This window comes from Ranitomeya variabilis, chromosome 3 (assembly GCF_051348905.1).
Source record: "Ranitomeya variabilis isolate aRanVar5 chromosome 3, aRanVar5.hap1, whole genome shotgun sequence".
Lineage (NCBI taxonomy): Eukaryota > Metazoa > Chordata > Amphibia > Anura > Dendrobatidae > Ranitomeya > Ranitomeya variabilis.
Genome location: NC_135234.1, coordinates 335,973,140 through 335,988,715, shown reverse-complemented (window position 1 = coordinate 335,988,715; position 15,576 = coordinate 335,973,140). Strand labels below are relative to the sequence as shown.

Sequence of the window (15,576 nt, the reverse complement as noted above, 5' to 3'; positions counted from 1 at the left end):
GTAAAGCTGCATGAACCAGTTAACAGCCTAAGTATGTAGCAGTACAGACAGAGGCTATTGACTGCATAAAGTGTATGAGAACATGATGCGAGGAACCTGATTGTGTTTTTTTTTTTATTAGGCCACACAGGGATAGTTAGGTTAATGCGTTGAGGCGGTAGGCCAGTCTGAACAAATGCGTTTTTAGGGCACGCTTAAAACTGTGGAGATTGGGGATTAATCGTATTAACCTAGGTAGTGCATTCCAAAGAATCGGCGCAGCACTTGTAAAGTCTTGGAGACGGGAGTGGGAGGTTCTGATTATTGAGGATGCTAACCTGAGGTCATTAGCGGAGCGGAGGGCACGGGTAGGGTGGTAGACTGAGACCAGAGAGGAGATGTAGGGTGGTGCTGAGCCATGGAGTGCTTTGTGGATGAGGGTAGTAGTTTTGTACTGGATTCTGGAGTGGATGGGTAGCCAGTGTAATGACTGGCACAAGGTAGAGGCATCGGTGTAACGGTTGGTGAGGAATATGATCCTGGCAGCAGCATTCAGGACAGATTGGAGCGGGGACAGTTTGGTAAGAGGGAGGCCGATTAGTAGAGAGTTACAATAGTCCAGACGAGAATGAATAAGTGAGACAGTAAGAGTTTTTGCAGAGTCGAAAGGGCGAATTCTAGAAATATTTTTGAGATGCAGATAAGAAGAGCGAGCCAGTGATCGGATGTGAGGGGTGAATGAAAGCTCGGAATCAAGGATGACCCCAAGGCAGCGGGCATGTTGCTTGGGAGTAATGGTGGAACCGCACACGGAGATGGCAATGTCAGGCAAAGGTAGGTTAGTAGAGGGAGAGAACACGAGGAGTTCAGTTTTTGACAGGTTCAGTTTCAGATAGAGGGAGGACATGATGTTAGAGACAGCGGTAAGACAATCACTGGTGTTTTCTAAGAAGGTTGGAGTGAAAGCAGGAGAAGAGGTGTATAATTGGGTGTCGTCAGCATAGAGATGGTACTGGAAACCAAATCTACTGATTGTTTGTCCAATAGGGGCAGTATACAAAGAGAAGAGGAGGGGGCCTAGGACTGATCCTTGAGGAACCCCAACAGTAAGGGGAAGGGGAGAGGAGGAGGAACCAGCAAAACATACAGTGAAGGATCGGTCAGAGAGATAGGAGGAGAACCAAGAGAGAACGGTGTCCTTGATGCCGATGGAGCGGAGCATAGTGAGGAGGAGCTGATGATCCACAGTGTCGAATGCTGCGGAAAGATCCAAGAGAATTAGCATGGAGTAATGACCATTAGATTTAGCTGTTAGTAGGTCATTAGAGACTTTAGTGAGGGCAGTTTCAGTAGAGTGTAAAGAGCGGAAGCCAGATTGAAGAGGGTCGAGAAGAGAGTTATCTGAGAGATAGCGGGTAGGATGGGAGTGGACCAGGCGTTCCAGGAGTTTAGAGATGAAGGGAAGATTAGAGACAGGTCTATAATTAGCGGCACAGTTTTGGTCGAGGGAGGGTTTTTTAAGTAATGGATGTATGATGGCATGCTTAAATGAGGAGGGAAAGGTTGAATATTTTTGTTATGTGAGAGGTGACAGCCGGGGAAAGGGACTGGAGGAGATGTGACGGAATGGGGTCACTGGTGCAAGTGGTCGGGCGAGAAGATGCAAGGAGCCTGCTTACTTCTTCTTCTGTAACTGGTTCAAAGTCAGAGAGTGAACTAGATGCAGTGGGGAAGGGAGGACAGTGCCTGGTATGAAGAGATTGGGAGATGATTTCCTGTCGAATGTGGTCAATTTTTTCTTTGAAGTAATTGGCCAGATCATCAGCGCGGAGATCTGTGGTTGGGGCCTGCTCTCTTGGGTTGAGTAGGGACTGGAAAGTGTCGAAGAGACGTTTAGGGTTATTGGACAGTGAGGTGATGAGGGTGTTGAAATAGGTTTTACTGACTACCAGTACATTTTTTGTTCTTGATTTCTTTTAGTGTTTCTTAAAGCCAGAAAGTTGCCATTTGAAATTACTTTAATTTTGTGCCATGTCTGTGATCTGCTTTTCTTCTACAAACTTTTTTTTTTTTTTTTAAATCAGATACATTTTTATTTAACCAAATTCAAGGTACAAAGCAATATAACAAAAATCGCAATGAGAACAACATTAACAATGGTCATTAGTTTCAGAATTTCCCTTCCTCTCTTCCCCTCCCCCTCCCCCCAGTACATACAAGAGCAGCGAATAATACATGTTATAACCTAAGTTCAGGCTCATCTTCTCTGCACCCAAGGTGTCCATAGTGTCTCAAATGTTCTTATGCCTTTTCTCTTAAAGGGGTTGTCCACTACTTTCAATTAACCCCCCCAATGTATCCCCCCAGGGCCCCTAATGAATTTTGTAAATACCTTCTGTTGCCGTTTTAGCCTGTGAGCGGTGCTATGCCGGCGGCTGAGTCCAGGTCACGTGACCCCAGGCTGCAGCCGCCGCTAATTTCCGCCGACGTCACGTCAATTTCCAGACTCTGGAAATTGACATGACGTCATCAGCAGGCGTGACCCAGCCTCCACAGACAGCGGTCACTCATCAAGAGTGACTGGGCTGTGGACGGTGCTGGGATCTGCGTGCTGGGCTGTGCTGGGATCTGCGGGCAGGGCTGTACTGAGATCTGCGGGCGGGGCCGTCTGCTGGCTGTGCTGGGATGTGTGGCCGGTGCTGGGATCTGCGTGCAGGGGGGGAGGTCTGCGCGGTGGATCTGCTGGCGGTGCCGGGGGGGGGGGGGGTCTGCCCGGTGGGTCTGCGGGCGGTTTCTGGGATGTACGGCCGGTGCTGGGGTCCGCGCAGTGGATCTGCGGGCGGTGCTGGGGTGTGCGGGCGGGTCTGCGGGGCTGTGCACTGGGTCTGCTACGGGGGGGGGCGGGTCATTGGTGTGTGTGTCTCTGTGTGCAGGCATACAAGTCCCATCCGGCTATGCCTGCTACAGTGACAGTGAGTGACACATTAGCCAATGATGGGACAGTAGTAGTCCTATCATCCGGCTAATGTGTTGTATGTAAAAAAAAAAATACAACATACAACATACATACAGTACATACAACATACTTATAGACATACAGTACATGCAACATACATACAGTTCATACAACATACATACAACATACATATAGACATACAACATACATTACACACATATAGACAAACAGTACATACAACATCAAAAAACATACATACTGTACATACAACATACATATAAACATACACAGCATACAACAGACATACAACATACATTACACACATACAGTACATACAACATACATACAGTACATACAACATAGAGTACATACTCACCATCACCTTGTCACCTTGATCCCCAAAGCCATTGCTCACCCGATGTCGCTGTTCTATAGGGGAGATCGTCGTGGGACATTCGTTATTGATTGGACTACGGCGGACAGGTAGTATACGGTTGGTTTATTATTTTACATTTTTTGCAGGCGATCGAGTATGGTAAGTATGGTGAAATTAAGAATATTAAAATACTTTTTTCTGGCTGTGTCTTTATTTTATTTTTTGTAACTCTTTCACTACTATAGGATTAATAATGGATAGGCGTCTTATTGACACCTCTCCATTATTAACCAGGCTTAATGTCACCTTACAATAGCAAGGTGACATTAACCCCTTATTACCCCATATTCCACAGGGGAGTGGGAAGAGAGGGGCTAAGTGCCGGAATTGGCGCATCTTACAGATGTGCCATTTCTGGTGCGGCTTCGGGCTGATATTCATAGCCTGGGAGGGGGCCATGGGTATTACCCCCTTCCCAGGCTACAAATATTGGCCTTTGCCTTTCCCCCTCTGGCGCAGAAAATAGCGCCGGAGCCCACGCCATTTTTCTTTTTTTTTTTTTCCTTAACTGAAACATATTGTTCATTAACCACTTTCTGCCAGCTGACGGAATAGTACGTCAGCTGGCAGTATCCCCCGCTTTGAGGTGGGCTCCGGCGGTGAGCCCACTTCAAAGCCTCAACATGTCAGCTGTTTTCAATATATATAAAAAAAATTAACCTAATCGCTAAACGGCGTAGCGAGAAAAGAAATCAGAAGCCAAAATTGTTTTTTTGGTCGCCGCGACATTGCATTAAAATGCAATAACGGGCGATCAAAAAAACATATCTGCACAAAAGTGGTATCATTAAAAACGTCAGCTCGGCACGCAAAAAATTAGCCCTCACCCAACCCGAGATCTCAGAAAATATAGACGCTACGGGTATCGGAAAATGGCGCAATTTTTTTATTTATTTTTTTTAGCAAAGTTTGGAATTTTTTTTCACCACTTAGATAAAAATAATCTAGACATGTTAGGTGTCTATGAACTCATACTGACCTGGAGAATCATAATGGCAGGTCAGTTTTAGCATTTAGTGAACCTAGTAAAAAATCCAAGCAAAAAACAAGTGTAGGATTGCACTTTTTTTGCAATTTCATCTCACTTTGATTTTTTTCCCCATTTTCTGTTACATGACATGGTAAAACCAATGATGTCTTTCAAAAGTAGAACTTTTCCCACAAAAGATAAGCCCCCACGTGGCCATATTGACGGAAAAATTATGGCTCTGGAAAGGAGGGGAGTGAAAAACTAAAAAAGCTCCAAGGGTGAAGGGGTTTAGAAACATGGATATGGACATATCTATGGAAATAGATATAGATAGATATATCTCTGTATGTATCTATCTATCCATCCATCCCATATCTATCCAATATCGATCTGTGTGTAATGGAGTGTGGGTTGGACAAATGTAAAAGAGGAGGTTGGACAGAAATGACATCACAAATCTTTTTGAAGATAGAGGAGGGAGGCGTTTGGGTGTGTTTTGGAGTGGGTGTGGTAGGTTCGGGCTTAGAGGCCAGTGCAATGCATCATGGAACTTGTAGTATTAGAGCACAGTAAGTCAGGAGAAAGGAAGTTGTCGATTAACCCCATGAGAGCTGGATCTAGCACTGGGGATGTGCTGCTACAGCATGATAAAAGGTAATATTGCTAAAATAAACACAGTGGATGTTTTCAGTGGCACATAATGGCAAGATTTATTTAAAAAAATAAAAATAAAGTTATAGTAGTGGACAACTTCTTTAACATAAATGTTTTTTTCCATATTCACAATGGAGTCAGACTGTCTGAAAAATTCCCTCAAAGTCGGCAGATCTTCATTTATCCAGTATCTGGCGATTAGTTTCCGCGCAATATATAATAATCTAGCTATTGCTACCTTATATTATGTACCTGGACCTCCCCCACATATCCCAGTATACACACCACAGGATCCCTCTCAATCCTACAACCATATGCTCCTCCTATGGCATTATGCACCGCTGTCCAATATGGGTTCAGATTTGGACACAGCCATAACATATGGAGAATTCCAGCCCCCTCCACCTGACACCGAGAACACTCAGAAGTCTGTCTAAGACCCGCTCTATAGAGCTGTTCAGGAGTCCTATATACTCTATGGAGTACATATATCTGCGAGAGTCTGCCCGGTTCACTCTGCGATAATTGGGGTATATATTCCACAATCACTTATTTATCTTCCTCTATCCTAACCAATTCCTCCTCCCATTCCCCCTGTGCTCTAATAGGATAATTATTTATAAAAGTATGCATTAGAGCCTTATAAATGCCCGACACTACCCCTTTTGTTCCCCCCTCTGCGCAGACATAATCAATATATTCTTGTGAATTGGGGTGCGCTGTACCTGGAGGATCGGACCCTAAAGGACAAGGTATATACTTCATCCACTTGACTTTTGCTCATTGAACCAGGTGCCCATTAATGTGTGTTCTATTCACACTGTTCACACATACTTGTAATAATATTGATATTTGGAGTGTTTTCTTTTGCCCATAATAGGCTTTCACACATATTGTGTTTTTGCACTTGTGCACTTTATTTGCACTTTTTTGCACACATACCCCTTTTTATATATGCGGTTGGATACATATATATATTTATATTTTTTTATGGTGTGGTGCACTTTATATTGTTCTATGCACTCTTATGTGCCGCGTGGTTCAAGCATATGAATTTTTGGTATTCCTCTGGATGTATACCTTGCCTTTTTTGTGTCCGTTTTATTGATGTTAGTTTATTTTCACGTATATATCTTTATGCATACATTTATATAATTTTTATATATATTTTTTTATTACATAGTTTATATTTACCTCCAGTTACAGGCACACGCTTGTAGGTGCTGTTTTTTAACCATTATACTTCTAATAAAGATATTTTTATACTTTATTATGGTTTTATATTGATTCCTTTTACTGTTTTATTTTGGCTATCATATAGGGATATTTCCCCTTCCTTATGTGGGCATATATCTATTGATTTCCATACTTTGGGTTCTTTGTTGTTTCAGTATACCGAATGGTCTGCCATTCACTCTTTAGGTAGCGGTTTTTGTACCCTTTTGTCCCAATTTATAGGTATTGGGTATTTCCCCACTTCATTTTTTAGCTGTTAATAATATTCTCGCCGCTACTTTGCACAACAGCAAATTAATCGCCGTAGACTTATTTGGCATAAATCCGGATTGGTCAGGATGAATAAGATCCTGAACCACACTCGCAAAACGGCTAGCCAAAATTTTAGCCCAAATCTTTAGATCTACCGTCCGCAACGAGATGGGCCTATAAGACTAGGCCAACCCCGACTCAAATTTTGTTTGAAAGCAGATTGCACATTTTCTGTCAGTACAATAAACCTTATTTCAAGGCAGAAACATTACTGTGTCCAACAGTTATTAGATATATGAAACTGAAATAGCTGTTGCAAAAAAACCATTTTTTTATAAAACATTAAGCTTAAGATTAATAGGGGTGGCCAAACTTTTTCATATAACTGCACATAAGACGATTCCCTCTGTGCCGCCACCACCACTTACAACATATGCCCAACTTTTTCACCTTCATCATAAAATTGTGTTTTTTGGAAGGCCCTCTTCCTCTCTGCTTTCCTCAAATACACCTTATTAACCTCTTTCTGTGCACCCCTTAACCTACTCTGATTTTCTGCTGACGGGTCTAGTACTATATCCTCTCCACCTTCTCCAAGGTTTCTATTATTTCCCTATCTTCTAGCTTGGATTTTGACCTACACCTGGAAATCTCTCGAAACAAGAGACCCCTTAGGACCGCTTTCATAGCGTCCCACACCACCTGACTATCTGCACTACCTTCATTAATCCGCCAATACTCCTCCAATTCTTCCTTTATAATATTCATATTGATATATTCCAGCCATATCGGGTTTAACTTCCACCCAACTCCCTTCCCAATCTTCCCCCCTGTCCGTCTAATAGACAATTCTATGGGCTTATGATCCGAAATCACCCTTGGGAGGTATTCCACTCCACAGACCAGTTGTCATTAGCTCATTTCCCAGTGCATTATCTATTCGTGAGAGAGACCCATGTGTTGCAGAATAACAAGAGTAGCACAGCGCATTCTCATTTCTCACTCTCCACAGGTCCATCATTACAATCTCTTTAATATAAATCCCAAATGCCGTCAATTTCCTAATACTTTTACCTGCTCTCTGTTTATGTCTATCCCACCCCTCATCTATAACATTATTGAAATCACCAATGATCAGTAATGGTAATCCCGTACCTTTCTTAAATAATTCCATAACCTCACATAACTTTTTCCCTCTGCATGGCGGTGGTATGTACATAGCTACTATACATAGTGATTACCCATAGATTTTACAAACAACAAAAATATACAGTCCTTCACTATTAACATGGCTTTCAATTTCTTCCAATGGCGTAGACGCTCCTATTAATAAAGAGACCCCTCTAGCATATGAAGAATATGTGGAATGATATGCTCTCCCAATCCACCTCCTCTTCAACACCTCCACCTTTTCCCATAGTAAATGAGTCTCTTGGATTCATAGAACATCCGGCATCCTCTTCCTAGCGTATTCCATGATCGCCGTTCTTCGTGTTCCCTCTGACAGCCCTCTTACATTCCAACTAAGGATTTTAATTCTATCACCCATCATACAGTTCTATACATGCAAGTTCCCGACCCTTGAAAATAACTTGCAGCTCTCCGTATGCAATAAAACTCTTCCCTAAACAATTAACCCCTCCCCCCTCCTCCCCCCCCCCCCCATATACAGTAACCCAACAAACCATAACAGTTCTCCCGTTATATTTTTCCTTCTTACCAGAGAGTGGGTACTCCAACGTCTAGCTACGCTATAAACGTTACCGCTGAACCACTATCTATCTAAAACTCCTCCACACCTCCTCCGCATATGCATATAGACATTCTTATTACAATCAGTCCCTCCATAGCCCATATCGATTAATATGCAGGAACCAGAAACCTCCATATAACAGCATCATCTTTTAGTTTCTCCTTGTCAAAGAACAACACGACACAGCGAGGCATTTCACTCCGCTCACTTCACTCTGCCCTTATCTGCCTGGAGCTGCTTGTTTAAGTCAAGCCATTTTGCGGCCTCCGATGTTTGGAAAAAATGCACTGTTCGCAGGGCCACAACCCTGAGCTTTGCCGGATATAAGGTAGAATAAGCCAAAGCCAAGTCTCTCAGTCTTTTCTTTACTGTACCATATTGCATCTTCTGCTTTTGCACCTCGGCCGAGTAATCAGGATAAATGGAAATCTTTTAGCCATTAAAGCACAGATCGTTGGCCATTCTCGCTCTCCTTAATATAATGTCTTTGTCTCTATAATTAAGGATCCTAGCAAGGATAGTACGAGGGGGATCCCGGCGGGAGGGGTCTCATGGGAACGCGGTGCGCTCTCCACCGCATAAAGTTTCGTCAAGTTATCGGCGCCAATTTTAGTGCGGAGCCAGTCCTCAATAAACGCTGTAGGATCGGTCCCTTCCACCTTCTCGGGGATGCCCAGTAATCTCACATTATTCCGCCTTGAGCGGTTTTCCAAGTCATCATTTTTATCAGCCAGGGCACCACATCTCTGCAAACATTGAGTGTGAGACTTCTGCATTTTAGAGAGTTGGTCTTCCAGCACACTCACTCTCCTCCACTGCCCCCACTCTGGTATCAGTTTTATTTATGGCTGCCTTCATGCTGGACCTTTCTTATTTAGCCCAATCCACTCTCTTTGTAAGGGCTGTTAGTGCAGTCTTACAGAATCTAACGAAGTCATATACATCCTTCAATGTGGGCTCCCCTATAGCAGGCTCCTCAGTGTCTTCCTGTGCCACACTCTCCTTTTCCCGCTGTTCATGATCACTCATTAACCCCTCCTGTACCGAATCAGCCTCTGAGTCTTCCTTCTCCTCGGTCTCCCCCTTCAGCCATCATCTTTGCTTCTCCTTCCAGCCTCGCAAACTTCTCCAATTTGGCTGCTATCTCCAGTCTCCGTGCGTAGGAGGCATTTGCAGCGTCTGTCTTCTCAGCTGCCTCCATGCTCCCGGCGCCATCTTCAGCTCGGCTCCCAGCTCCTGTCCTCGCGTTCTGCTGGCGTCTCCTCACCATGACCTCGGGTCACCACAGCACAGCGTGTAGGGGGTCTGCCTTCACTTCCCACCACCACCAGCACAGATCGTTATCAGCACTCTGGAGGGACTTTGAACAGGATAAATGAAGCAATGCAGAGGAGAGGTCACAGGAGCCATCCGCTCACATTGAGTGCTAGGCCACGCCCCCTTCTTCTACAAACTTAAACAACTGAATGAACATCCTCCAAGGCCGGTGATTCCATAATTTTTGCCAGGGGTTGTATAAGCCCGCAGCTGTCTGCTTTCCCTTATCTGGTTATTAACCACTCATTAGTTGGGCACTCGCACTGCCTTTGTAAGAACGTCCCCTCAGTTCACAGCAGCCAGGTCTCATGGAACGGAGCACATCGCGAGACCTGGCAGTGGCTGCAGCTCTAGTCTATGGCGTTACATTCTCTGAGTGGGGCTCCATAGACTAGATGAAGAAGACTGTGATCATCGTGGGAACTCCATTTGGATTACGTCGGACTCTGTGGTTGTGTTGTGTGTTTTATTTTGTTTAATTGTTTTTTAAATAGTGATAAAGAGGGAAATTGTTGGATTTTTTTTCTTTCGGTGTGTGTTCTTGTCTTTTTGCTTACTGGGTTAGTAGTGTGAATGGATGTGCCATTTCTGGGGCGGCTGAGGGCTGGTCTTGTTAGGCTAGAAAGGAGCCAATATTCATGGCCTTTCCCAGCCTATTAATATCAGCCCCCAGTTGTCCGCTTTTCCTTAACTGGTTATCAAAAATAAAGGGACCCCACGCAGTTTTTCATTATTAATAAATAAATGGGGGAAAATGGCGTGGAGTACACCCCTTTTTTTTTTCTTTTTTTTTTTTTTTTTTTTTTATAACCAGGGCTTCAAGGTAAAGCAGACAGCCATTATTGACCGATAGTCTAGTATGTATGGGGCTTTGGTCTGTTGGATTTCCAAAGGCTGATCCTTTAATTCTCTAGCCCAGCTATCTGCTTTGCCTGCACTTGTTATTAAATGTAAAGAGGGAAATCACACGTGTCTTTTTGTTTTTTAAATACATGCTGTGTCGTCTAATCAGTCATGCCAATACTTGCATAGCTGTGATGCGGCCGGAAGTGCCCACACCGGAAAAGATTGTTGATTCACTGCTCCGCAGCTTTTCAACAAGCTTTGTCTGGGTTGCCGAACAGTTAACACAGACTTCTGTACTTCTGTAAGAAGTCTGTGCATGGATACTAGGTGTCCGCTATTGAGCCCGAACTTTACCTTTCAGGTTTGCTCATCACTTGTCATGATCCCCTTATCCAACCATGATGTAAACTTATGTCAAAGGTCATGAAGGGGTTTATGCCCCCATACAATGATGGTTCTATCAACCTCTATCTGCCTGTGTCCCACATACAGGGGTGCTCAGCCTTTGTTGTCTGAGATAAGTTGCTGCCAGGAGTTTAGCAATGGCTATCTCCTGGAGAATTAAAGGATCAACCATTGGAAATACAACAGACCAGAGCCCCATACATACTAGACTGTCGGTCGATGAGGTTCAACCAACTTTAGTCTGTGTATGAGGGCGTTTAGTTAAAGTTCACTAAGTTCTTGGCAATGTTCTTGTCTGCCAGGCTGCACAAAATCCATGTGTACTGGCAGCACTCTATGAGCTTAGTATGCTATTGGTTTCCTGCATGGTGGTCTAGCGGCAATGTGTTGGCAGCAGTCTATGACCAAGCCTTAGCGCTTTATTTGTGATCCCGCTGTATTGAACTGGAATAATTTGTTTTCTTACAACAGTGAAAGTAGTCTATATAGCATGTTTATAACGTCACTCTGTGTCTTTGCAGACCCCTTACCATGTTAACATGCTTCTGGCTGGTTACGACGAACATGATGGACCTTCCCTCTATTATATGGATTATCTGGCATCTCTAGCAAAAGCACCTTTTGCAGCGCATGGCTATGGAGCCCACCTCACTCTCAGCATCCTTGACCGCTACTACAAGCCAGGTATGATGAGTTTTACACTTGGGTCGTACAATGTGCCTTTAAATATTAAAATGATCTTGATCAAGATGTACGGTATAGGGCACATGACAGTGGGATACAGGGAAACAATATTTTGGCATTTAACTTTTTGATATTTTGTTTTTATTGTCTTTAAAAGTCATATTGATTCCTGGAGTGCTATGAATGGCTCTGAAAATCTACATTCACTTGTCTATCTTTGTAGTAAAGTGACAAACTTCTCATATTGGCACTACAAGACTTTAGCAAAATGTAGTAACTCTAAGGCTATGTTCACAGGTTGCATTTTTTTTCTGCAGCCAAAACTTGATCTCTTGGCGGTTAAAAAAAAGCTGCAGATAAAAAAGTTTTGCTGTGTTTTTCAGGATAACAAAGTTTATCTTTGCCTCCACTATGCAAGCATGAACAATGCAAGACATATACGTAACCATAAACCATAAATTACTTGGTGGAAAAACAAATAGTGACTATTTTGACCAAAAAAAGCTCATAAAAAAAAAACATAATTACAATTGTAATAGTGGGGCAGTTGCATTGGTCTAGAATAGTTTATCAAAGACATTGGCAGTGAATTTTGTAGGGCGGACATGGTTTACTCTTTCACATTGGTTGGCAGGTAGTATTCAATTTCATACATTGGTCAGACAGTGTTTAGTTTTACACCTTGGTGGGCAATTGTTTACTTTAACAGATCACTAATTTTAATTAATCTGTACTAATCCTAACTGTCATTCTCAGGTGAGAACACCAAGACAATTTGGTTTAAACTTGATAAAATCACAAAAATAAATGGGTTTCACATACTAAATAATAAATGTATGTTAATTAGGAGTACATATATTAATATACTCGCCGATCAATGCCTTTCCCGGTTTCCAACATCACTCCTGTCCTCTTCTGGGTCACATGAATTCTATTGGAGCTCACATAAACCCCTGTGTGATCCAGAAAGTCACAAGTAGGTTTTACAAAGTAAGTCTATGGAGCCGTATTCTGAGACCCCCTAGGCTTATATTATACAGTGGCTTCCAGCTCACACAAATCCCTTTACGACACTTAAAGTCAAAATAGTCATCCTGTGTCCGAGAAGAGGACAGGAGTGACGCTGGAAACCTGGGGAGACAGCGATCCATGAGCATTTCAATGCAAATACACTACAATCACACAGGTTTAGCCAGTGGAAAATTTCATGGGAGTGCTTCTTTAACCCCTTCCCGACCTATGACGCATACGCTGCGTCATGAAAGTCGGTGCCAATCCGACCTGTGACGCAGCGTATGCGTCATGGCGGAATCGCGTTCCTGCAGGTCGGGTGAAAGGGTTAACTGAAATTTCACCCGACCTGCAGATACAGGGGAACTTGTACTTTAGCCCAGGGGGGGTGGCTCAGCCCCCACTTGGCTACGATCGCCCTGGTGACCACTTTGTCACCACCCCCCAGATCTGATTGGAGCTAGCGTCCATGTGACGCTAGCTCTCCATTCAGATGTGTGGGGGGGCGGAGAAAACCATGGATGCCTCGCTGTCCAGCTTCATGCCTTCCGTGGAAGCTGAACAGCGAGGTGCCTGCATACTGCCCTGCCACATACAGCGATCGCCGCCGCCGCTGCAGTCATCGCCGCCGCTGCAGTCACCGCCAGTCCGCCACCGCTGCAGTGGCCGCCACCGCCAGGTGCTCCCCTCTGCTTCTCTTCCCCACCCCTTGCGATTCCATGCCCCCCGACCTTCGCTCCCTCCCCCCTGCACCCGGTGATCGCCCCCTCCCCCCTGCCCCAGAGATCACCCCCCCTGCTGCTGCCGGCTCCATTTCCACCTTCTGCTGCATCACATCTGACAGCCCCTGCCCCAGTGATCCCCCCTGATCTCTCCTCTGATCGCCCCCCTGATCTCCCCCCTGCCCTGTGGATCACCCCCTGCCTCGCTGATGTCCTCCTCTGCCCCGCTGATGTCCCCCCTGCCCCTCAGATCTCCCCCCTGCCTTGTGGATTGCCCCCTGCCCCACTGATGTCCTCCCCTGCCCGGCTGATGTCCCCCCTGCCCCGCAGATCTCCCCCCTGCCTTGTGGATCACCCCCTGCCCTGCTGATGTCCCCCCTGCCCCGCTGATGTCCCCCCTGCCCCGCTGATGTCCCCCCTGCCCCGCTCATGTCCCACCTGCCCCGCTGATGTCCCCCCTGCCCTGTGGATTGCCCCCTGCCCCGCTGATGTCCTCCCTACCCCGCTGATGTCCTCCCTGCCCCACTGATCTCCCTCCCTGCCTCGCTGATGTCCCCCCTGCCCCGCTGATGTCCCCCCTGCCTTGTGGATCACCCCCTGCCCTGCTGATGTCCCCCCTGCCCTGCTGATGTCCCCCCTGCCCTGCTGATGTCCCCCCTGCCCTGCTGATGTCCCCCCTGCCCTGCAGATCTCCCCCCTGCCCTGTGGATTGCCCCCTGCCCCGCTGATGTCCTCCCTGCCCCGCTGATGTCCTCCCTGCCCCGTGGATCTCCCCCCTGCCCCGTGGATCTCCCCCCTGCCCCGTGGATCACCTCCCCTGCCCCGCTGATGTCCTCCCCTGCCCCGCTGATGTCCTCCCCTGCCCCGCTGATGTCCTCCCCTGCCCCGCTGATGTCCTCCCCTGCCCCGCTGATCTTCCCCTGGCCCGCTGATGTCCTTCCCCTACCCCGCTGATGTCCTCCCTGCACTGTGGATCACCCCCTGCCCCGCTGATGTCCTCCCCTGCTCCGGTGATGTCCCCCCTGCCCCGCTGATCTCCCCCCCTGCCCTGTGGATCGCCCCCTTCCCTGCTGATGTCCTCCCCTTCCCCGCTGATGTCCTCCCCCTGTCCCGCAGATCTCCCCCCTGCCCTGCCGATGTCCCCCCCTGCCCCAGTTTTCCCATTAGGGTTGGGATTAGGGGTAGGGTTAGGATTAGGGGTAGGGTTGGGATTAGGGGTAGGGGTGTGTTGGGGTTAGGGTTGGAGATAGAATTGGGGGTTTCTACTGTTTAGGCACATCAGGGGCTCTCCAAACACGACATGGCGTCCGATCTCCATTCCAGCCAATTCTGCGTTAAAAAAGTAAAACAGTGCTCCTTCCCTTCTGAGCTCTCCCGTGCGCCCAAACAGGGGTTTACCCCAACATTTGGGGTATCAGCGTACTCAGGACAAATTGGACAACAACTTTTTTGGTCCAATTTCTTTGTTACCCTTGGCAAAATAAAAATTTGGGGGGCTAAAAAACCCTTTTTGTGGGAAAAAATGTTTTTTTGTTTTCACGGCTCTGCGTTATAAACTGTAGTGAAACACTTAGGGGTTCAAAGTTCTCTCAACACATCTAGATAAGTTCCTTGGGGGTCTAGTTTCCAATATGGGGTCACTTGTGGGCGGTTTCTACTGTTTAGGTACATTAGGGGCTCTGCAAACGCAATGTGATGCCTGCAGACCAATCCATCTAACTCTGCATTCCAAATGGTGTTCATTCCCTTCCGAGCTCTGCCATGCGCCCAAATGGTGGTTCCCCTCCACATATAGGGTATCAGCGTACTCAGGACAAATTGGTCAACAGCTTTTGGGGACCAATTCCTCCTGTTACCCTTGTGAAAATAAAAAATTGCGGGCTAAAAATCATTTTTGAAGAAAAAAAAAGGATTTTTTTATTTTCACGGCTCTGCGTTATAAACTTCTGTGAAGCATTTGGGGGTAAAAAGTGCTCACCACACATCTAGATAAGATCCTTGTGGGTCTAGTTTCCAAAATGTGGTAATTTGTGGGGGGTTTCTACTGTTTAGGCACATCAGGGGCTCTGCAAATGCAACGTGACGCCCGCAGACCATTCCATCAAAGTCTGTATTTCAAATGTCACTACTTCCCTTCCAAGCTCTGACGTGCGCCCAAACAGTGGTTTACTCCCACATATGGGGTACCAGCGTACTCGCAACAAACTGGGCAACAAATATTTGGGTCCAATTTCTCCTGCTATCCTTGTGAAAATAAAAAATTGCTTGCTAAAACATCTTTTTTGAGGACAGAAAAATGATTTTTTATTTTCACGGCTCTGCGTTGTAAACTTCTGTGAAGCATTTGGGGGTTGA

The 15,576-nt window shown here is 45.8% G+C and overlaps 1 protein-coding gene across 1 annotated transcript in view; it reads left to right on the top strand.

The window, feature by feature from the left end:
* The window catches only part of PSMB2 (proteasome 20S subunit beta 2), a 44,917-nt gene that overhangs the window by 14,622 nt on the left and 14,719 nt on the right, over window positions 1–15,576 (top strand). The window contains exon 4 of the mRNA XM_077295809.1: window positions 11,326–11,488. Coding sequence (XP_077151924.1) covers window positions 11,326–11,488 — 163 coding nt within the window. The remainder of the gene's footprint in view (window positions 1–11,325; window positions 11,489–15,576) is intronic.